The 24,432-nt window shown below is 39.5% G+C and overlaps 1 protein-coding gene and 1 pseudogene across 1 annotated transcript in view; both read right to left on the reverse strand.

Moving 5' to 3' along the window:
- Positions 1-8,857: 8,857 nt before the first annotated feature.
- LOC138039735 (uncharacterized) lies at positions 8,858-16,242 on the reverse strand (annotated as a pseudogene).
- A 345-nt stretch (positions 16,243-16,587) lies between these two features.
- LOC138039736 (ras-related protein Rab-11A-like) overlaps positions 16,588-24,432 on the reverse strand; it is a 42,867-nt gene continuing 35,022 nt past the window's right edge. The window contains exon 6 of the mRNA XM_068885586.1: positions 16,588-16,670. Within this exon, the coding sequence (XP_068741687.1) occupies positions 16,588-16,670 (83 nt within the window). The remainder of the gene's footprint in view (positions 16,671-24,432) is intronic.

The following is a 24,432-nucleotide window of genomic DNA, read 5'->3' on the forward strand; positions in this document are numbered from 1 at the left end:
AGGGCGTGTCCTGTTGGGTCTATTCTCTTTATTCCTATTCCGGTTTAGGGTCAACAGAATAATCGGAATAAGGTTTCAAGAGAAACAAAAAAAAGGTATTTTGAAAACTGAAAACGGAATATTCTTGGCGGAAATGACCTGAGACAAGAGCGCAGGAGAGTAGAATATTCTGGACCTCAACCGCGATCAAACACAAAATACTAAAAAAATTATGTTAAAACTGGACTCAATTATCGAAAATGCACTACACGGCTACCGCTCTAACAGGCAACACTAATAAAATTTACCAAGCGCAAGAGAATTGATTGCGAAGATGTGACATGTGTTTACTGACGCCAAATGAGCGAGAATTATGGTTACCACTCCTGATACCACGAAACTGCTATTGTTTAATGGAGAATATAAGATTATCGGGATTGAAACCGTAAACATAAAAAAGGCAACGATAAACAATAAGTAGACGTCCGTACTGTAAACATCCACCATGGACTGTGATGGAGATACCAAGGCCGAATCTTTTCGTTTGGCTGCTATGAAAGAACCTACGAAAACAACATATGAGATGACAGCGGCCGCACACGTAACGCAATAGAATATTCGCGTAGCTTCAGAGTCAGCATCCTTTGGAACTGTTTGCTCCGTCTTGTTAACGGCACACAAGGTGAAATCCGATGAAACCAACAGTAAAACAGCTTGATAGAGACAGATGACACTGAATACAACGCGAAGGATGTAGTTCCATGCCTGGTGTCCCCATAATCCGAACAAGCAGAAGAAAACCTTGAAACCAAACCAGGCAAGCCTTGTGCATTTGTTTGGATTTCGTGTCTCTCGACCAACTCGAAAGTGTTCATAGATAGGTGCTATGGGATGAAGAAGTCGTTTCACTTCATAAAGAGCTTCATCTCCTCTATTATTATAAAGGTCTTCTTGTATTTTTCCTTCTTCCATCTTTCAGTGTTAGGGCTATAATTCTCTGATCGTGTACTCAATATGTATCTTGAATAAGAACAAACACGTAGCACGTCTTCTCATGCATGCAGACACAACAACACGTCGTTTTTTCTTTCCAGTTGTAGCAGCGTCAATATCAAACCCATAGTCCTCGGTCGACAGAGTCAGCGACAAAAGCTGATTTATCTGCTACAAAGACTTGGCTATCTCGTACTCAAATATTTTGTGCTTTGGGCTGGGAATGCCCTGGTGTCCTCCTACGACAAGGACCTGAAAGCGATGCTGAAATTTAGTCCTGAACGCTGACATATGTTATTTGCAGTGTGGCCCTGACCCGCAACTGAAGACAATTAAGCAAGGCTACAATGATCTGTGTGACTGATCCACTCCATGGATTATAGCACCTGACAACGCCCGCCCGCCGAATGGAAAACTCGCTATTCTTCTTCCTACCACAAATTTAAAGTCTCAGTTACGGTAGGACAGTTCTTTGGAATAATCTTTGAGTTGCGGAAGGCAACCTCCCTCAGAGCCTTTGCGCCTGGCTGCAAGGATCATAACCAAAACAAGCGTTTTTGAAATTCATTTATCTCGGATACAAACGATTCCATTAGAAAACGTTTGGACAATTTTGATTGTAAACATTATGTTAAATATTTTGAAGTTGTATTCTTGTTTTAGTGGAGGTTTCCTTTAAGGATAAGGGACGAAATTATCAAAGCTTTGAAGAGGGGAGAGGTTACAGTTATGATCCTCGCGGACTTCTCAAAAGCACTTGGCACCATAAAATATAAACTGTCCTGAAGAAGCTCAATTACCCCTTGGGTTTTCAAAATATTTCCTTAACTGAACCATCGAAAAATTAACTGGCAGGTGGCATTTTGTCCAAGTGGACGATAAAACATCAGACCGTCGTGGAGTTAACTTTGGAGTACCACAAGGATAGATTATGGCACTTTTAATATTCAACCTCTATGTTGCAGATCTCCATGCCCACGTTAACATGCAGTGTCACCAATACGCGGATGATACAACACTATATGTGCACTGCAAGCCATCAAACCTCGAAAGTTATAAACGTGACTTAAACAATAGCTTATTTCATCTTGAGGAGTGGTCTGGCAATGCAAACTTAGTAATTAATCCATCAAAACCAAAATGAAGGTCCTGTCCACAAAACAGTTATCATCTGCCCGTGCAATAGAAGACTTAAATATGAAGATCGCTGTAAATAACGAGAACATTGAGCGTGTTCCTAGTACTAAACTCTTGGGAACGTATATTAATCAAAATCTGAAATGGGAAGACAACGTTAAGTACATTTGTACTCTTGTTACGCTATACTAGCAATTCTTTTCAAGATCAAAAATCTGTTGCCTTTCCATATCAGGAAGAACCTTGCCCAAGCACTTGTCCTATAACGACGAAGCATGAAAGACTGAAAAGAAAATCAAATCTGGTCCTTAGTTGTTTTTTTACAGCATGTTGCCAGTGTGAAGCCCTTTACATTCTTTGAGATATAAAATGACTGACTAAAGGTAAGACGCAATCCATCGCCTGCACGAGCGCAGCATTTGTAGTTTAGCCTCATCGGCACAAAGCTAACTAAAAGAGCAAATAATAACAATAATGACAATAGATTGGTGTTCAATTCAGTGTCGAAAGTATTTCTTGTTTAGTTGGTTTTCGTTTACTATGCGTCGCCGGATTGGTTAGCAAAAACCCGTGTCACTGTCTCAATCAATCAGAACGAAAAGCAAAACCATTTGTATTTGCTAGCTCGCGTTCTCCTGCGCTTTGTGAACTTCTGTGCTGTTTTTGTCTGTTGGGTTAGGTGTAGTTATTGGTTAGGTGTAGTTATCGTCTGCAGGGTTGTCTGTAGGTTAGTCAGTTTAATTGCTTAAGTTTTGATTTTAGTTTTGTTTCGGGGACCTAGCTTTCCGTAATTCTATTTGTCTCATGCAGACGGTCTATACAGAGTCAATTGAAAAGCGCTCTAACTTTAGGAATAATCTTGAATAGGGGTATCAAAACATTTTGCCATTGCAAAACGTGAGCCATGAAATCATGAAATCATGGTCACGAAAACTCGTTCCAGAACAAGACGGGATACCGAGACTAGAAGTGATACAGCAAAGCCAGGATTCCAAAAAAAAAAGGAAAAAACACCAGGCCAGAGAAGAGTTAAACCTGATTCTACCATCTCTGAACCCACACTCCCTGTCCTTAGCATAAGAAATGAACAGCGCAATGTTGTGGCAATCTCTGAACGGATGGCCTTCGATCCAATCAGCAGTTAGATTAAAAAATAAGAGAACACAAACATTAGTGCAAAACTAATAGACGCATATTCGAAAATATAGTACATATGAACTACTATTCTTCTTCTCTCCTGTTTAGCTGTTTATATTTTAGAGACGACCCTTTCCCCTTTTTGATATGGCGAGGGCCAAGCTGGATCTCACCAGCTAACGAGACAACGTCTTGCGTTCCTACCTCGTGCTAGAACCTTTTAAGTGAAGGGGGTATTTGTAAAGCTAATAAATTGTGTTTCAATACATCCTTTAGCTGAAAGTTTCAATTTTTCTTTTCACAAAATCCAAGCTGTTGTCCGGCGTTACTTTTTAAACGGTTGTCACGCGACGTAAAGAAAATCATTGCGTGACGGCAAATGAAAAACTGACAAGCAGAACTCTTTTGGACAAACAATCACCGTTGGTTTTTTATTTTTTTATTTTTTAGTTATTATCCTTCCAAATACGATAAAATATTAGTCACTTTTAGTTATGTATGCAATCTGAGCAGCTGTTAAAAGAAGGCCTGTAAAAATCGAGCTCTGAAACAGAGGGATATAGTAAGAGCCTACTTTACCAGTTGTCACGCAAAGCTCCTCCCAGTGTGCTTTACGTGACAACTATCCAATAACAGGTCTTAGCAGTTAGTTGGCTTCCTCGAGACTCCTCTTGTAAGAGCTGATCTTATGTATTGGTTGTCTGGAAGGAAAAAAGTCTTGCCTTTTTTCGTACAACATGAAAATAAATCGTGCTCAAATGTGGACCGATACCAGGGGTGAGATGACTAGGGACACTTAAGGACGTTCGCGCGAAAATTTTTTAACATTGGTTTTTTTCTTAAACTTTTACCACTGTAAGATAATGAGTTAGTCATGTCAGAAATGTAAATAAATTTGGGGGGTCACCGACTTCATTTTGGAGAGAACATGCCCGGAAAAACACCCAAAATGTGACAAAATCGGGCTTCGTTAGCGAATAAGGCCAGTGTCTGTAAACCCAAATATATTGCAATTAAATCTTTGAAGTGAAATCTTCTCTGCCAAATATTGTTTAAGTGGACTTATTGAGTGAATTTAGTCAACTGGTGAGGTTCCTTAAAGATCAAGTTCGCATTTAGCGACCACAGTTTCACGCGCCTTGCAGCCGCAAGATGGCAGGATTTGATCTCCCGTGAGCAGAAATCTTGAAACTTCCCACATTGATTTTTTGTTCATTTTTGGACAACGTGGAGATAATTGTAAATAAAATCCGTTTCTGGAAAGAAAAATAGGGGTCACCGAACGTCCAAGAGCGTTAAATCCAGGCAAAGCTATAGCAATGGCTTTTTGCCCTATCATTTCTCATTTTATTACTTAGCGCGCGCGCTCGTGTATGACGTGGCTTGTGCATTTGCGTGCGCAGTAAGGATGCGCAGAAACAATTGGCGCGAACGTCCTTAAGTGTGGCTAGGGATGACTAAGGATGCTCAAGTGTTGCTAAGGATGACTAAGGACGCTTAATTGGGCTGGGGATGACTAAGGACTTTTAAGTATGGCTAGGGATCATTAAGGATGCTTAAGTATGCCTGCGGATGACCAATCATACTTAAGTATGGATAGGGATGACTAAGGACTCTTAAGTATGGCTAAGGATGACTATGGACGCTTAAGTATGGCTAGGGATAATGAAGGATGCTTAAGTATGGCTTGGATGACTATGGACGCTTAAGCACGGAAAGAGATGACTAAGCATGCTTAGAGGGGGGTATAGGGGTTAGAGATCACGTTTCGCAGGAATTAAATCGGGCTTTTCGCGTTTCACGTGCTAAAAAAATGTATTTTCACGAGTAACCGACAAATATTTGGGTACTTCACGGACTTGAAAGCACCATAAGAGAGATAAAGCATCACGTTTGCGGCAAACGGCAAACGTCGGACTAAAATTTGTGTTTTATCAAAAATGGAAGAAACTCGTTTGATATGAGCTCATTCCTGGCGTGTTAGCAGCAGGTATCGAGTAACTGTTCAAAAGAGAGTGACGAGTTCGAGTAACACAATCTTCATGCTCTTATGACAAGCAGCAGCCCACCGTTTCGCGTTTGCCGCTTCACGTAATCGCGATGCCATATCTCTCTATAAATGAATAAGGCCTTAGACATACCTCTCATTGCCACAAAACAGAACTATTGGACGTTCTAAAGACCCGTCGTGATCGCATTCTTGGTTTTCTTCTGCAACTTCCTGATTCGATTCGTGGTTATTGAAGTTTTCGTCCTCCTCTGGTTCCTCCTCGGACTCGGTGTCATAATCAGATGGCTGATCCATAGCAGTTTCATCGGGGTTGTCTTCTACATCTCAATTTTGCTCTTCGCCACATTCGAATGGCCAGACAATTCTCTCACCTACAGACTGGAGAGTGTCAGATTTCTTGTTCATGTTTATATATGCCTATATTTCGCAGTTGCCGCCTCATCGAGCGTTGCCTGACGCATTTTCCATTGTCTTAAGCCTATTTTCGCATCAGCTCCTTCTCCTCTGGACTCATCGAAGTATTTTTCAAAGGCTCCATGTGAGGAAGATCTTTCCAATTTATATGCGAGTATATATGGCACCAGGTAATAGGACGATGGCTGTGACAAATACAGTAAACACCCGCATATAAGAACACTTTTTTCAGGTTTAAGGCTGATCGTGTTCTTATTTGAGGGGTGCTTAGTGAGAAATCAGCCTGAAAGTGTTCTTAAAACGTTCTTAAAATTAGTTTCAGAAATACTTCAAATTATATATTACTAGAGGTTTAATTAACATACAATGCTGTTTTGTAACAGATTTTATGGTTTGTAATGGTCCTGAACACCTTAGTACTTTTGTTTCCTTATCCTAATACCCTTTCCCTTTGTATTAAGAACATGTTTTATTTATCAGGCTGACTCGAATTTGTTCTTATTTAAATGGTGCTTTATCGGCCACATTTTAGCCTGATGTTCTTAATCCACTTGTTCTTATACGCGGGTGTTTACAAGTGTTTATTGTAGTAAGCAGACCAACCGTCATTCTCTTGGCCAGATTTTCATATTTGGTTGCCAAAGTTCGCACTGTAATTAATGGTAGGCACGTAGGGTGCTTGAAGATATTCAACCTTCAGGGTTAAAAGGCTTTCGGAGTTGACCTTGGATTCCGGATTAATTTATTCGAGATTTAACTTGTGCAATCCGTGACGAATCATGGGTACGGAGTTGGTGGTTTTGCTTGCAACTGTTCCTTAAGATCCATTTGTTTTCCTTTTGTGGCCGTACGTTTCTGCACAGAGGAGACTGTCCCTTGCAGGAAAACATGTAGGCATTTAACTTTCTCAGCGGCATCTGGAGGTGAAATTGTGCGTATCCGCTTGCTTGTGTTTTTAAGTGAACAGAACATTGCCTAACAATCATTGGTCAAAACTGATTTTGATGGGATGAGATTGTTGTGGTTGTATATTTTATAGCAATCAACGGGACAGTAGTACTAGAATTGAGACCTCTATTGTCAAAAACAAATGCACTCGAAGTTTGAGATATGTACGGTACATATGTACGATATGTACGGTACATAAATCCTTAACCATAAACCATATAACGGAAAGCAGGTCTTGTCTTTGTGCACTTGGACCTTTTATTTGGTTTCTTAATCCAAGAGAAAGAAAGTAAGATTGTCACTGGAAATGTGACTTCTTGGACTACCGAGACCTTCGCCATATTGAATCTGTTCACAGTTACATTGAAAGATCTTGAAAGAGTTCATCCCCAGATTCTCAGCACATTCTTTGACCTTCTGACCGGAGGTATGTAATCATTAGGATTCCTCAGTTGATTCTTTTTCACGGACAAAAGAGGAGAAAACACATTTCACAAAATACAAAACGTTCCAATCACGCCTCAAGTTAATTCGTAAATTCACGATTCACGATGTAAGGAACCAACAATTAACGTTTCACGAGTAAATAAAAGGGTCCGATCACGGCTCACGAAAATACCCTATACTCCCTCTGCTTAACTATATGGGTAGGTATGAGTAATTATGCCAATTAAGACACTTACGCTAGGAGGCAGTGTGGCCCAGTGGTTAGGGCGCTTGCCTTGAGATCCGGAGATCCCGGGTTCAAGACAAGTTCAAATTTCCCGGGCGCCGCCATCTTGAATAATTGTGACGTAACTTGGTTGCCCTATTGTTCCAGAACAATCGCTCTTTGTATCTGAACAATAGGGCAACCAAGTTACGTCACAATTATTCAAGATGGCGGCGGCCAGGAAATTTGAAAGCCAAAATAAGCGCTGTTTGAATTTATTTTTCTCGCATACCAACGCCTTCATTGGACAAAGATTGAGCACTTCCAATTGTAAACACTATGTTCTGTGGTTTAAATTTATTGTTTTGTTTTCGTGGAGGTTCCCTTTAAATCACCACCTTCCTTCTTCGTTTCTTCAACTGCAAGCGTTCCTTTTCCAACTGGCGACCCACAATTCACGTCTTTTGTCACATATAAAGACGGTTACATTAATTTATTCTAATTACAACGATGTTTACACGACTACACCACAACACTACGCTAGAAAAGGTCATTAACACTAAAGCCGGACACTGTGACACTGTGCAATTTGTCGTGCAACCCGTCTTGCAACGCAATTTTGTGACAAATTGGACGAAACATTGCCCAATTTAAAGGCACCGGCGAACGAGGAAACATTTGCTGAGGAAGCAAAGTGTTTTTGAACTAATTCAGAAACATTTTTGCTTCCGCAGCAAAGGTTCCTTGGGCCGCAAACGGGGAAGCATTTGCTTCCGCAACATTGTTTCCTCCTTTGCAGGCGCCTTAATTTACCTTGCAACGTGTAAAGACGTTGGGAAACTAGTTGCAGAAACCGTAGCGGGAAGTAGAATTGAGTTCTACTTTCCTCAACACTTCACGCAACGTTGCAACGAATTTTTTGATCATGGCGTAGTGTAACATTTGTCCTACAACTCGTGTCGCAGCTGTTTGCAGCACCAACTGAATGAAAATGACCCTTTAACCTCATGTGATCATCGAAAACGAGAGAAGTTGCAAGAAACGTTGCCTAGTATAACATCCATCAAGCAACATGTTTTGCAATGTGAGAATGTTGGTCGCAACAAAATTGCGAGACGAGTTGAAAAAAAAAATTGCCGAGTGTAACAGCAGTAATACTGACGACGATACGACACTAAGACGATAGCTAAAAGGCTTAGTAAAAAAAAAAAGAATTTTCAAAGAAAATAAATGTCATGGCACTCCAAGCCAAAAGAATATTCCTTAATGCTGTTTGCATATCGTAGATCATGAAATGCAATACACGAAAGTTACAGTTCAAAGTGCAACCAGGTTGTGAATCAGTCTGATGCTACTCCGCTTTGATGAAATTTGAATGTAGCTAAGAAAGTTATGATTCAAAGACACAAGTAATCGACACTCCTGTCTAGTGACTTCATCAGGGGAGATCCAATGTTACCGTAAGAGTCCTTTTATACATGCTGCCAATTTTCTAGAAGGGGAAAGGATGCTCCTGTTAATGGCAATGTTACTGGCATCAAACTATTTCTGGAAGGGAATATATATTTATTTCCTAAATGGCCCGCGTTTTAATATTTTTGCGTACGTTTAAATTATCCTTTAGAGACTAATTCTTTTGCTTTCAAATTTTAGCTTTGAGCTTAAGAAGCAAAATATTAAACAATGCTTTAACTCGGTTTTCTAAGGATATCGTCAATTATTATACAGATTTAAATTTTAAGGGCGTTCTTTTCAAAGGGTGTCGGCCAGAATAGGATACCCACAATCGCTTAGCACATCGTACAGATCGTCTACATTAATATGACGCCGCTTGCTGATAAAGGCCAGTGCAGCATCACAGGGATTCAGAGTTCGCTTGTCAAGATAACGGATTTCTTTTGGACTGAGGCCCAGTCTCTCAGCAACATCTTTCCACTCCTCTCCACCTGCAACAAAAACGGACACTTCTTATTGTTCCAAGCACTTCTTAGGATAAGTCATTTCAGAATTCACTCATTGTATTTTGTTATCTGATATTTTTTCCTAACATACAGGCCCGTTAAACAATGAACTAGCTGAAAATTTGGGAAGGGATTAAAGGTAACGAGGGAATCACGGACCTTGTGGTTATTGATAGGGCTCGTTGTAAAATACGCAACGCAACGCAATATGCGCAATATGCGCAATGAACGCAATATGTGCAAAACCGTTTATTTCAAAATGTTAAACTGCGCATGCTCACCGTACCCACGAGGTTTCTCATGTAAACACCTCCAAAAATGGACCCGTTTTGCGGTAAATGTAAATGGAAGAATTTGTGTCAATGCTGCATATAGCAGAGGATGGACCAAGATGAAAGGTGATAATGGCCGTTTTTATACTAGAGACGCATAATTCGTCCGGGACGAACTTGGGCAAAGATTTTTTCTGCGTCTGTTAAATTCGTCTAGTATAAAGACAGGCACAAGTCGCATTATGCGTCTGGACGAAGTATCCACTTTAGTGCGTCTTCGAAGACGCACCTTACTGGAAAGTTCGTCCACACGCATTATGCATCTAGTGCTCGTCTTTATAATAGACGAATTTAACAGACGCAGAAAAAATGTTTGCCCAAGTTCGTCCCAGACAAATTATGCTTCTTACATAGTTCGTCCCATCTTTACACTACATGGATAACACGAGCGACTCATAATTCGCCTGGACGGATTATGCGTCTCTAGTATAAAAAAGGCCAATGTTGGAAACACCTACCACAAAACACATCCATTTTTCAGGTGTGGGAACGGTGAGCGTGCTCAGTTTAACATTTTTCAAGTTAAGCTCTTAAGGACAGTGCCTACTAGTTCAAAGTTATTTTTGCAGGGTTTACCGAATATGCGGGAAAAGCGGATCTTAACAAGTGTTATTGAAATCCAAAAAGGAAATTGGGGGTAGCCACGCATTTTTCGAAGATAATTACCTTATTATAGGAAATTACCAATGCACGTTGACATCGCGAAGAAAATTTACGTTACACTAAATTAACGCAAATTTTTAACGCAAAGTTAGGTTTACGTACACTAAATTAACGCGAATTATTCGATAAGCATCTTGCTTTATTTACTGCGATTTTCAAAATTCTGCAAACTCGCACTTTACATTTCTGAACGCCAAACTGCGTTTTGGCTTCCGTCAATAAGACCTTCCAAGACAAGTCTACGGATGTTTCTAAGTTTCTTTTTTTTTACAGCCGAAAATATGGTTTTGAAGCCTAACTAGACCCTATCAGTTCAAAAGATCTTTCAAAGCCTCAGCTTTTGCAGTAACACGAATTTGCTGCACTTACAAATCTCAACATACCTATGTCCCATGGAGAAAAAGAAGCATTTACAGTAGTCAGCTTTTAGGATTGCTCAAATGGATCTAGTGAGGAACTAATAAGGTTTTGTAATGAAATAAAGGTGCTTTAAAATGACAATGTTGTGAAATAGCGTGCATTAAATTTACATCGACATTAATTAAGATACATTAAAATTAACGCAAATTTTGTAAAATCGCGTTAATAAAGTGCATTGTTAATTTCCCATAATAAGGTAATCAACAATACTCGTAAAAAGCTTTAGAATACAAAGCAACGTATGGCGTTCTTTGCAAAATTGAAGCTTAATTATGTCTGAAAAATGCATGGTTACCCCCAATTTTCTTTTTGTATACCACGAGCAATTGCTAAGTTCTGCTTTGTCCGCATAGGTTTGAACCACGCAAAAATATCCCTGTATTAATAAGCACCGCCGATAGGAAATCCGAGTATCTCGAGATGCGCAGAACGCAAGCGCAATAACAATAGTATAAACCGTCCTTAAAATAAACGGTGTTTCACATACTGCGTATTTTACAGATTGACATCGGTGTTTACTGCGTTGCGTATTTTACAACAAGCCCAGTGATATGATTTAGATAAATCCCTTGTGTCTTTCAGATGGTCAACCGACCAAAACGAACAACCTGCGTTGAACATTCGCATGTGAATGATGTCAGTGAATATAGAAAGGCCTAAAATATAAGTACTGGATGCTTCACAGAGAGAACGCTAGACGATTTTTCAAATGCCCTTTTGCCGGGCATATTTAGATAGTGAAACTTTTCGAATGCGGGGACTTCATGCTAGTGAAATCACTATCTTCATGATTCCACACGATACCTGTTTTCAATTACGACAAAAAGCAACTAGGAAAGGGAGTATTCAAATTCTTTTAGGAATAAGAACAGCAATGTGCTACTTCATTTTCACTATGTTGAGTTCAACTTACTGCTTAAGTCAATTGTAAGTTCTCTCATCTGAGAAACTGGGATACTACCAATATCAAGGTACCCTGGTAGCAAGGGACCTGCAAAAAACATTGTTCATTGTGACAGACAAGAAATGAAACAAGCAAAAGAGATTAATGAAACAAGCAAAAGAGATTAATGAAAAAGAAAAAGTGCAGGCTACAATTCTACATCGAAAAAAAAAAACACGTAATCGGCGAGACGGGTGGTGAGGTAAATTCGAACAAGAATTATCCTTTCATATTTTTCCTTGTCCATTTGTAACTGTAGCTACCTTTCATTGACAACATAAACCTTCACGAAATACATCTAGGACTTGCGTGCTTATTTTTGCTGAGATATGGAAGATCTTTTCAGTCGCTTTTGTCTGGCCCAACTCACTGTACAGTCTACCTTTGTAACCAAACCAGTGGACGTTGACAAACTCACCAGTTGTCCCTGCGGGAGTTATTTCTCTCAAGTGCTTGACAACCTCAATCTTGTTTGAATCCTTTGCTGTCTTTGCCAAGCAACGGATCCTTCTTTTTGTTTCAGTGTTTGGCTGCTCCAAACACTTTTCGTCCAAATGTAGACTTTCTTTCATCTGAACTACAATTTCTTCTGGATGGCATGAGTCCGACATAAGTGATTCAACAAGATCGCTAGGAATCTGGGCGAGAGGCCTGTCTTCAATCCCTAAAGCAATGCAAAGACTTTTAGTGTTTGAAGGCAAATCGGCACTGACTAATCTCCAACTTCAGCTGATGTAACGGAAGAAAATAAAACGGCGAACAACCTTAAATGCGCCGATAACAGCAGCCAGGTAGCAAGTTATTTTCAGAGGAAATAATTGAATTCTAACGATGCGAACAGGATGGGTGGCTTAACGAAGAAATGCGTGATTTTACCTGTAAGTAACATCATTTTAAAACTGCTCGAATCATGTGATCCCAAATACTGACTTGGTACTTCAGTCAGAAATTTACCTTCACCAGAAAGCAACCGTCTTTCATCAATCTCATCAGTTGCTGCCTACAATTAAAACGAAAAATAATTAACAACTATTCACCGAAGTGGAGGTGGGTAGAAGTGGATATCCACCACTAGCCACCGACATTGAGGCGAATAGTTGTGTAACGTTGCTAAGAGACTAGTCTAGCCTCGCCCCAGGACTTCGGGGCGAGAATCACGTCGGTTCGTTGAGAAAGTGTAGACGGCCATTTTGGTTGTGCAGTTGTTGTAGTTGTTTCGAGACGTTATTAAAGAAGAGTTTAATCACTGTCACAGTTGTTTTAGTACATACTAAAACAATGTGATAATATAGCACAAAAGGGTGATTTTAACTCATTTGTTCCTGCAATGATTACAATATTTTCGGGCGCAAAACCCGCGCCAGTTGCATGCTTGGAGGTGAAAAGCAAAGGATATTCGGAGTAGAGTATAGCTAGCCAATCAGAGCGCACCTTCAACGCTATACAATGTTTTAGTATATACTAACAGTAGTTAACAAAGCTCTTAACTAAATTATACATCTACCCTTGGTGGTTCCATGCACCAGTGGTTTAGTTAGTTGAGCAATGGAATACTGTGCAAGAGGACGCGATTTGGAACACCGGCCAGTAGATTCTATTCTTCTAAATAGTACAGTTTGTTGAAAAAAGGAACTTTATTTCAAGTGTCTACTCTTCTAGCGGTGGAGCACTAATCGGGGATACTGTAAACTGAAATCAACAAATTAACGCAAACCAAATCAACTGTTGGTTTTCGAGGATGGGAACTCGGAAAAAACCTCTTGGAGCAGAGTAGGATAAGCAGGGGTGGCGTAGTGGTGATAGCACTCCCCTCCTACCAATGTGGCTCCGGACGCGTGGCCATATGTGGGTTTATTTTGTTGTTGTTTCTTTACTCTGCTCCTTGACGTTTTTGTCCGGGTCTTCCAGTTTCCCCCTCTCCTCAAAAAGCAACATTTCTAAATTCCAATTGGAACGGATGCAGTACCTCCCTGAAAACCACTTTTGGGTGAGTCGAGCTTCCTGGGTAAAATATAATTGATTATTATCTTATTCTTCCTCTTCTTCATCTTCTTCTTCTTCCTACTCATCTTCTTCTTATTCTTCCTCTTATTATTTATATTATTATTATTACTATTATTCTTAATTTTACTATTACTATTATTATTATTATTATCAATTAAGTAGAGGACCAACAAAGTCAACCCACATATGACGCCGAGTATAGGAATCGAACCCGGGCCACACTGGTGGGAGACGCGTGCTCTCACCACTACGCCAGCCCTGCACCCTGGAAGAATTGAAAGTTGTTTGAGCCTCCTCAAATTAAGGCAATCGATGTAAAAGTTTGTATTCCGATCCTTATTACCTGTTCACGTGGACTTATGAACCAAGCTGAAAAACTAGTGACGTGAACTTTATTATTCACTGCAGCAGCCGGTCTCCTGCATCTGATAAACTGATTGGCATCGTGCAACTCAGATTCAGATAAGAAATGAAGACATTCCTCTTGCTCACAATATTGCTTGTGATGAGTGCGGCAATAGTTGACTACCTTCCTAGAACAACATACGGGACAAATAAACCTGCTTGATATATCATGTTCTTCAACCAACAGAACTCGTTACGCATACACTCAAGCATCAAAGACAATTGTCTGTAAACAGTACGAGCACAGAACACTTCAAATGAATCATGGTGGGTGTCAGACGAAATAGTCAACTTTGATTGATTCCCTTCCGCTAACCGTGGATTGACATTTCCTCTGTGAACCACTACTTCGATAAACGAGGAATGACACAACAGAATTACGGAGCAGTCTTCGTCCCCAGCTGTCTGAAATCTGGCAAAATTCTTGTACAAATGAGGATGCAGTGAACTCAGAAATTCATTTTGGCCCCACTGAAAAAACTGCAACACGAGCCGCGGAAACAAGCTCCAAGAAACTTGTCCATACTCAAATTTTAGGAAAAGAGAAGGGAGTTCTGCAGATGCAATCAACTCGGTGATGTCCTGTGGTGGATGCGACATTAACATGGATGGTACCAAGTACTGCTTGTTACATGAGGTATCTGACGAAGGCCAAGAGCAGAGTAAACTAAATTTCTCCATGATAGCAATAAAGCTTTCAAAGCTTTCATGCGGTTCTATCAGTGGGTCCCACACATGCGTCAAGAGTTTTTCTTCAAGGATTCCTGTTGTCTCGAGTTTGTGCCACAATTGTTTTGTTTCAGCTTTTCCGTGACAGTCAGGGAGCTGAACAGTTATCACTTTCTTGAACACATCAATCAACCACTGAGGATCCAAGACAACCAATTTGTTTAATTCAGGAGAGTCATCAAAATGTATTAAAATTCTCTGATCATGTAAAAAGTCAAGCAATGTTACAAATTCTTGATTGTCGTGAATTTGGCAAACTTCAGCTGCGATCCGTTTTGCGTCCTCAAAATAAATCCATTTATGACCTTTACCCAGAGTGGCTTGGAGCGCTTTCTCATACTTTAACCATTTGATTGGAATGTCTTCCTTCATCATTGGTAGTTCTTTTCTGCAACAGTTAGAATGCTATGTCGCAGGCGCGCCACTTCTGAACACTCTGATTCCCCACCTGACTTAGTATTATCGACTACGAAGAAACCACCGCACAAGTGGTTCCTGTACGATTTCCTCTGCAAAGAGCCATACACTTCACGGGCGAGCGCAAAACGTTCTGCCCCACCATGAGGTCGATCGGCGTTGGTACACACTAGGAAAACAGGAGGAAGTTTCTCAGGCAGCAAAAGGGATTTTGAATCTGACCCTTTCGTAAGAGCACTATCTCGACTGGCGAGTGAGGCAATGGATGTCATCCAGAAATCAAGATAGTCCAAATTACTTCTTGTTTCAAAACTGTCTTGAATGGTCTTGTACATGCCCTGCTTTGCTACAGGCTGGGCCGTTTTATGAGGGTCTCGGCTGAGGTCATACACCAAAAGGTACACAGCTCTTGATGTAAGAAAGAGTGAGTGAGTTGTATAATAAACCGATTGTCCACCAAAATCCCACAAAACCGAGTAAATGTAATCTTCATTTTTTAGCTTGTCGACTTCCTGAAACGATTTCTTAATGAAAGTTTCCACCTCATCTGGTATTTTGGATGTGGTGAGATGATTACTTCTTCTATTTGTAAGATCAGTTCTTTGATTTGCTGGGGTGTTGTAAAGATTACTGCTACCATCAGAATCTGAATCTTTTGAAGTTCCAGGAGACGCTGAAACATCCAGCTGTTTATCTCGGGGGAATTCATTGTGACCGATCTTGATAAACTCCAGGGAAGATACCGTGCTATTCTCACCCCTTGTATTTGCACTTGGTGTCACCATGTCTGCAAGGGAGGAATCTTCAGAGTAGACAGACTCAAAAGAGCTTTCTTCAGGAAAACACTCCCCTTCCTTTAAATTTTTCACAACCAACCGAGCTGCGTGTTGTTCATAGGAAGATGCATCTTTGGTGTCTGCTTCTTGATCCGCCTCCCCAGTCTTCCAAATCTCAGTGGTGACTTTAAAGTAGGATGGATCAACGTCGATCCCAACAGTGCTGCTCTCATCCGGATTGAACCGTATTCCCCTAAGAGACTTCTTAAGGCTGGTCTTTCCAGAGCGGTCTTGGCCAATCAACATAACTGGTATTCTTCTAACTCTTGTCTTTCCTTTACTCAGAGCCTTGTTGTAAGCTTCCAAAGCCAGTGGGCCACGCAAATAGATCTCTTCAGGGGGCACTAAACGAAATGATTCAAAGTTAGGACAGCATAGAAAGCACTTGACTGCATGCTCAGCTATCTTTTTTCGTTGACCAGTTTAAGGAGAGAGGCACAACTTGGAGATAATTCGACCGAAACACCCGCGAAAAAAGGTGGATTCTAACTTGTAGCAAATTTCAGGTTCAAAACTTGTGCTGACCTACACAAGTCAGTTGAGCTTAGACTTCTTGGAAATATTTCCTAATGGTGTATCATGCACCTCTTGTCTTTCACATCTGTATCACGTACCTCTTGTCTTTCCTTTACTCAAAGCTGTGTTGTAAGCTTCCGAAGCCAATGGGCGACACTGACGGAAATGGATCTCTTCAGGGGACAATAAAAGAAATGATTTAAAGTAGGAAAGGGCAGCAAACAAAGTTCTTGACGCTAGACTACCAGTTTCAGAAGTGTAACCGAAGTCACGCGTATTTGTGTTTGTTGAAGTCTACTGAAAACTACACTCCTACGGTACTACAAAATAATCGGACAGTACCAAACATACAAAGCTACAAAATACAGAAGTACACAGTAAGGAAACTACATTGGTGATGATGATGATGAACTTTATTTAAGTGTGTCAGTGTCTTCTAGCTGACCATGTACGGCCTTCTAATAGGGGACACTAAATAACAATACTGTAAACCCTAACTGATAAATAAAAATGTACCGAGAATGTTGATAAAAGTGATTAATGCGAAAAGAGTATTTACAGAGAATCAAAATTTATAAAAATATGCATCCTAAAAATATTCCTGAGTATTAAAACTTTTGACATACAATAATGCTAAAATAATTTAAAAGGTCCTTCTAGTGTCAAAAATGTTCCTTATGTGCAACATAAAAAGCAATTTTTACAGGACTCTGTAATTAAATGTTCAAGAACTACCCTTCCAATTTTCTTATTAACGCTGTGAATTGATTTTGCTGTTTTGACATCCGTACTTAATTTTGACCAAATCACTGGACCCATATGTCTTAAGCTATGTCTCCCATAAGTTGTTGTGTTATATCAAGAATTCCCCAGAACTTCGAAGAAAGGGAAGGAATGTAAGAGGAATGAATAATACTACCAAGATTTACTTTCATGGTGTCCTGACTTAACACTATTAAAAAGCTGGTTTAAGAAACTTCCCATAAAAAATATGATCCGCAAAACACCGCAATCCGGACTAAATTATACAGAAAACATGACAAATTATGTAATATTATGCAGTGTCATAATCACTCTAAAGACAAAGGTAAGAATGGAACAATTAAGTCACAAGCAATGATAACTAACCAAAAAGCCTAAAAGAAAACCTACATTCTAAAAGTTTCTTGGTAACAAGTAGAGAGCCACAACTTGGAGATAATTGTATTGAAACACTAGTGTGCAAGTTTCAGGTACAAAATGAATCGCTTCAAAAGTTGTGCTGGCTCGACATGAACACTTAAGTTTTTTTCTTTGTAATATAGTATTTTTTATTAGAGAAGTTCTCACGTTTACCCATACAGTAAAAGAAAAAGGGGCATACACATCATGCTTACATAGTACAAATAGATAAATGTATAACTAAACACACACAAAAGCTCTTACAGCAATACAGTTGCCTGGTATATAGCATACAATGACTTCACTTTAAAGTCCCCCTGTGATGAAATATCAATTCTCATTTTTCATCGGATTTCAAAACTATTAGAATTTCAGTTTCTATGATTATTTGTGTATGAATTGCTCTTTGCAACATGTTACGGAGTGGGAAACGGAATCGTTGTTGAACCATTTGCTCTGAGGATGGCAGTGAAGAGTACCGAAATTGGGAATCCTCGCTTTAATAACGGCTGGAACGATCCGAATTGATGTATTATCATTCCTGGAAAATGAGGAAATAACTTCATGGACTATAATGTAAGGAACCACAAACAGCGAATCCACCTTCGGATCGATAATTATGTTCAAATATTGTTGTGCGTGTCTTCCGTTCAGGCTGGCGGCACTGAACAGAGAGGCAAGGCAAGTCTTCGGCAACATTTGAATACTGATCTTTATTACAATCAGTAAAAAGCCTTTATCCATTGCCGTTGATTTTATTTTCTCGCTGATAATAAAAACTGCGTTTTGTGGAAGCAAGGTTGTGTGTGACATTTATTTATCAGTTTAAAACCATAGAGGTCAGAAGGTCAGCTTGTTGGATTCAACACTTGTTTTAAGACTTGGTAAACTTCAAAAAGGAAGAAATTCTAGGAACGTAGAATGAGAGCATTTCATCTAATGCTAGAACTGTGTATTGCACGTGCCACACTGAAACTATCTTTAGTCTACTTTATCCTCGCTTATTGCTAACCGGTTGCATTATTTACCAAGTATCTATCTATCTATCTATCTATCTATCTATCTATCTATCTATCTATCTATCTATCTATCTATCTAGCAGTTTGTGAATACCGTCAGAGAAGAGGCAATCACTGTCTCATTTGGCAAAGCGTTCCACTCGATTATTGTCCTTGGAAAGTAGGAGAATTTACAATAAACAGTAAAAGCGAATGGGACCTCATAACCTTGGTTGTTGACATGACGGCTAACTCGGCGCAGTGGCTTCAGATATTTCGCAGTGTCTATTCCAGTTTGGTCATTGTAGATTTTATAGAACATGACTAGTCTATCCTTTTTCCGCCTTTCTTCAAGGGTGTGCCATTGTAATTCCTGTAGCATCTCATTAACACTTGATACGTAATTGTACCGGTTTAAAACATACCGAGCTGCACGTCTCTGTACCATTTCCAGTTTTTTTTTCATTTTGTTTGGTAAGGGATCCCATGCTGCTGAAGAGTATTCGAGTAGTGGTCGAACCAGGGCCTTGTAAGCCGAAGATTTTAAATTAGATGAATTAATTTTGAGATTTCTTCGGAAGAAACCAAGTGATCAATTCGCTTTATAGGCAATGTTTTCAACGTGACGATTCCACCTGAGGTCTTGAGTTAGGGTGACTCCCAGGTACTTTGCTGAGTCCACAGTTTCAAGGACTTTACCATGAAGGGTGTAATCGTAAATTATTGGGTTCTGCTTACGAGTGACCCGTAGAACATGGCATTTATCAGTATTAAATTCCATAATCCATTTCTCCTCCCACTGTTCTAGTTTCTTTAAATCACTTTGAAGAAACTTGGTGTCAGCCTGTGACCGTATAGTCATGTATAGCCGGGAATCATCTGAAAAAACACGTGCAGTTGAAACCAGAGACTCCGGCAAATCATTGATGTAAAGTAAAAATAAACATGGACCTAAAACTGATCCTTGGGGCACTCCCGACTTGACATGTGTATAACATTAATGTTCCCCATTTAAGACAACTCTCTGGGAACGATTCGTAAGGAAAGCTTGTATCTATTTATTTGTCTTTCATCGAACTCCATAGTGATCTAACTTTAGAATAAGTCTTTGGTGACACACTTTGTCAAAAGCTTTAGAGAAATCCATTAGGGCTACATCTATTTGACATCCATTCTACATATTATATGTTAAATCATCAATAAACTCCACCAGCTGTGTTTCACAGGATCGACCTCCTCTGAAGCCATGTTGTAGACCATATAAGATGTTATGATCATTTGCATGTTTCATGATATGACTTGTCAGGATATGTTCCATTAATTTACAGACTATACAGGTTAGTGATATTGGTCAGTAGTTTGCTGCATCAGATCTTTTTCCTTTCTTGAATACTGGAGTGATGTTTGCTGTTTTCCAGTCCTCAGGAACAGTACCAGAGTCATATGATTTCCTAAATATTGCAGTTAGTATTGGGGCAATTACATTTGCCATTTCTTTCAATACGCTGGGGCTGATTTGGTCTAGACCTGGCGCCTTATGGGCTTTGAGAGATTTTAGCAATTTGAGCACGCAGATTCTGTTACATTAATGTCAGCCATGTTAGTGTAAGGTGAGGGTCGACTTAGGAGATCTGGCCTCACTGGTGTTTCTGTTGTAAAAATTGCCTGGAAAGTACCGCGCAAGCAGCAAATTCAACTATCTCGCCTTGTTGTTTCCATTGCAAACTGCTTGGTTATAAAATAAATATGGGTTGCTCGCTTATTAATTGAGGTCCAGTTAAAAGTTCAAACAACTAAATAAGCACCACGCGTAGCAACTGTTATTCCTTCTTGAATTCAGTGGGGACGTAGATCCACGCTTCATAGAAAAGCGCTCGAAATGGCAAGGTATTCTGCTGTTTTTCTGATCGAAATCCATTTGTTTAATTTCACAGGATAATCCTCCTCGAGCATCTTCGAAGTGTTTTTTTTTAACTTCCCTGACAAAATTGTCGTAATTTTTCTCGCGAGTGCAGAATACTTGCCCATAAATGGTAGTAGACACTCCAAATTCCCGGATAACAACAATAACAAAGGCGCGCAAAGCAAAGTGGTTGAATAAGCTCTTTAATGTTTTCAACAACGATGTTATAATCGTATAGGCAGGAAAAGACGCGTTTCCAAAAATTAGATGATACTTACTTTACAGGAAAAGAGTAAATGCTCTGAGGATTCAACTTCTGTTTGGCAGAGAGCAAAGGTCGGCAAATCAGCCATGCCGAAACGAAACAGTTTCTCGCTTGTAAAGACAATACAGTTTAAAAAACTGAAAATCTCTAAGCTTAGATTCTAATGTCGTACAAAACGCTACATAATAAACACTTTTCCAATCAATATCGAAGTTCAGATACTTTGCCTCTAACTTTACTTAAGCAGTAGGCATTGCTTGTTTTTTCTCCAGGAAAAGTCGGTCGATTTGTTTCGAGGAAACATCAAGAATTGGAACCGAATAATTACTTATCAGAATAGCTGGTGAATCCGAAAGTAGGTCAATTACCGGTGCAGTAGTTGCCCTTTTAATTATCAAGCGCCAACTGGCAGGCATTGATTAATAATATCCATAATGAAGAAACCTTGCTCTGGGTTGAGAACTTTTTCACCTGAAAATAAGTCGCAAATTTATAAAAACCATAGTTCTGCCATATCTCTGCGATACACAGATTCCTTATCAGTGCAGAGGACCTTATTATTCCAAATAACTTCATTTGCAATTTCGAGCAGCGAGCTGGGCATTTTTCCGTTTACTTCTGACCTCGCATCGAAATATTGCTTGTAGAAACTTATTGGATAAATACTTATTTAGAAGTATCAAAATTACGATGCAATTTGAGCTTCCCACCGACAAGAAGCTAGCTCTTTTAAGGAGACTTACTTCAGTTTTCCGAAGAAAAAGATCAAGATTTTGAAATCTGAGAAATTAAAGCAACTGGATGTCTCCTCTGAAGTGTCAGTCACTGCAATTGATGTAAAATGTAATTTTACCTAATAAATAAATGCAAATCAGGGGAAAAATTTAGTGACCGAGCTCCTGGAGGGGGTACTGGAAACTAGGTTTTTCGCAAAAACTAGCCGTACAAACCCAACTTTCCGACAAAAAAAGATCATGTATACAGAGAAATAGTTACATCTGTCGGACAAGTTTTTCGCAAACGGCAAAAACGTCGATTTTCGTATTTAGACAATAACTGAAAAACTGTTTGATAGATATTTTTAAAAAAAGGAGACGCTTCCGTGAAGCATACACTGGGTTGCCTGTGGTACGTGTTTAAGAAAATCAGAAGGCACTGAATTGTGTGGTATTGAACTACAGCATTCCAGTCTCTGAAGAATAACAAATAAAAGAGAAGCGAGAAACATTGGCTTCTGGGCTGACGTGTTGATAATTTTCAAGTTCCCTCACAACTTCTTTTCACCACAAGTTTAAGCGTGCCCTCTGAGCATCTGACAGCTACAATAGTTCGCTGAAGTTAACCCCTTTTCGGCGGGGTTAGTATCTGGATGGGAGACCAAAAACAATATACCCCTCAAAACAGAAGCATTGGACCTAAAATTCTATTTTAACGCTAACAAATGCGGACCAAGCAAGGAACTGATTTTGTTAGCTTAATTTGTGCGAAGCAAATATTGATGCAAAAGTAAATAAATAGTGGTACAAAGTTTTTGGGAAGGGCAGAAGGAAATTTTCTGGACGGTCGATCGAGAATAAAATATTTTGCCATCAGCAACAACATTTATGACACGAAAACAACATTAATTTTTAACCCCGAATATACAAAGTTACGATCACCGACAAACATTCTGGGAGATTTTTGCTATTGTACTTTTGGCTGCACAAGTAAAAGCGCAAAATCGAACGTTACCTCGGATTCAGAGGGCGCCTTGATGAAGTTACAGCGGTTTTTTTACTAGCGAAACAGTGGCAAATCATCATTTGAAAAAGATACCGGGTTTTTGATTTTGTAAGTTTTCTTTCTCTTTCAAGTGTTATAAAGTTTGACAAGAAATGTGCGAATTCAACAAAAAGATCACAATCGCCCAACTCGTCAGGTTGACAGTCCAAACTTTACTCTCCAAGAGCTAGACGAGGTTATTTATCGCCAGGTCATTCCATCGTTTTGGGGATAGCAACTACTTTATTATTCATCAGTGTCAGATTTTTTTGCCGATTTTAGGGGTCATTTTTTTGAAACTCAAGTAAGCTTCCAACAGACCTGTTTATTTTCGTTACACTATACCACAAATGCTCCCGTATCACATTTCAACACGCGTATGCAAATTTGTTAAGCTCGAAAATTACACAACATGATATTAAAGTTCACAAAGGTTGGAAATATCTCGGCAAAATCCTTTTCCAGCGAAAAATTAATCGAAACAAACAACATATTTACTATTAGAGGCAAAAATACCCTCCTATTTCAATTGCGTGCGTACAAACAAGAGATGCAATTAAATACATTTTTGACAGTTCACATCAAAACCTTTTCGACTCGGAACGCTGCCCGTAAAAAATGAAGCACAAAAGCGACAACAACTTTCATTCAAATAATTCTTCACTGTCACATTTCCAAATATTTTACACCTTTGCAGAGTTGAGTACAAAATACCGGTAAATGCAAATTGTCAGACAACTAAGACTGATGCGACTTGAGTAAACACTGTGATGCATTCTTGTAGGCGTTCGATTCCTTCAACGTTAATTTGTTAAATCATAGTTAATAACTATGGTTAAATCTATAAACAAATTGCTATTTGATTTCCGTGTTTTATACAATACCAAGTTAGTAAAATATTAGAAACAAAGCTCACTTGATATCCAAAGGCGAAAAATGAAATTGTTGTCGAAGACCATTCGTCTCTTAAAATCCAGATATTTATTTTTCAGCGCTGTCTTGCTCATCCAATTGACGATCCATTCTTGAGCTCCATGAGGGTATATTTTGTTTAAAGATCCACTAAAACGCCATTCACGTCAATGACTTATTAGTGAAATTTCCAATTGTTATACCGGAAGACTGTGCAGAGTTGAGAACAGGTAAATACAAATCTGACAAATAGCGAGACAACTGAGATAACAGATCCACTATATGGATTCCTTCTCTGTCTTTTTTGAACCCATACTGAGTTACCAGAGAACTGTTCATTTGGTTTGAGTGTTGTACAAAACACCACACTTGGCAAAATTTTAGGAAGACAGCTCACTTTGATTACGGCTCGACGGGCGACAGATTGTTGTCGAAGTCCATTACTCGTCGCTTCTAACATTCGACCGCCTGTCTTGTTCAGTATCCAATTCGCTTGCCATTACTGACCTTCATAAGGGTACATTTTGTTCAAAGATCCACTAAAACGCCATTCGCATTACATGACTTTCGACGCCATTGCCGCTTAAGTTAATCATTCTACTGTGTCCTCCAGAGAAATCTATGCATTTCCCACTACCCTCTCGCCTCTAAGAAAATACGCGCAGAAGGCTCTATGCGCAAAGACACCACTTAGCAGGGGAGTAACAGGCAAGACTTTTACCAACACGGAAAAAAAGAAAAAAAGAAGAAAACGAAAAATAAAAAAACCACGAAATTAAAGACAGATTCCGACTGGGTTTGCCATAGGCAACCCAGTAATGATGTTTACTAATTCCCAAAATTTTAACCCTGGTGGTACAGCTAAGTTTTGAGAAAAATGCCTTTGAAATGTCTAGTTTCCAGTCCCCGCTCCAGGGGATTGGTTACTATATTTA

This window comes from Montipora capricornis, chromosome 3 (genome assembly GCF_036669925.1).
Source record: "Montipora capricornis isolate CH-2021 chromosome 3, ASM3666992v2, whole genome shotgun sequence".
NCBI classification, from domain to species: Eukaryota; Metazoa; Cnidaria; class Anthozoa; order Scleractinia; family Acroporidae; genus Montipora; species Montipora capricornis.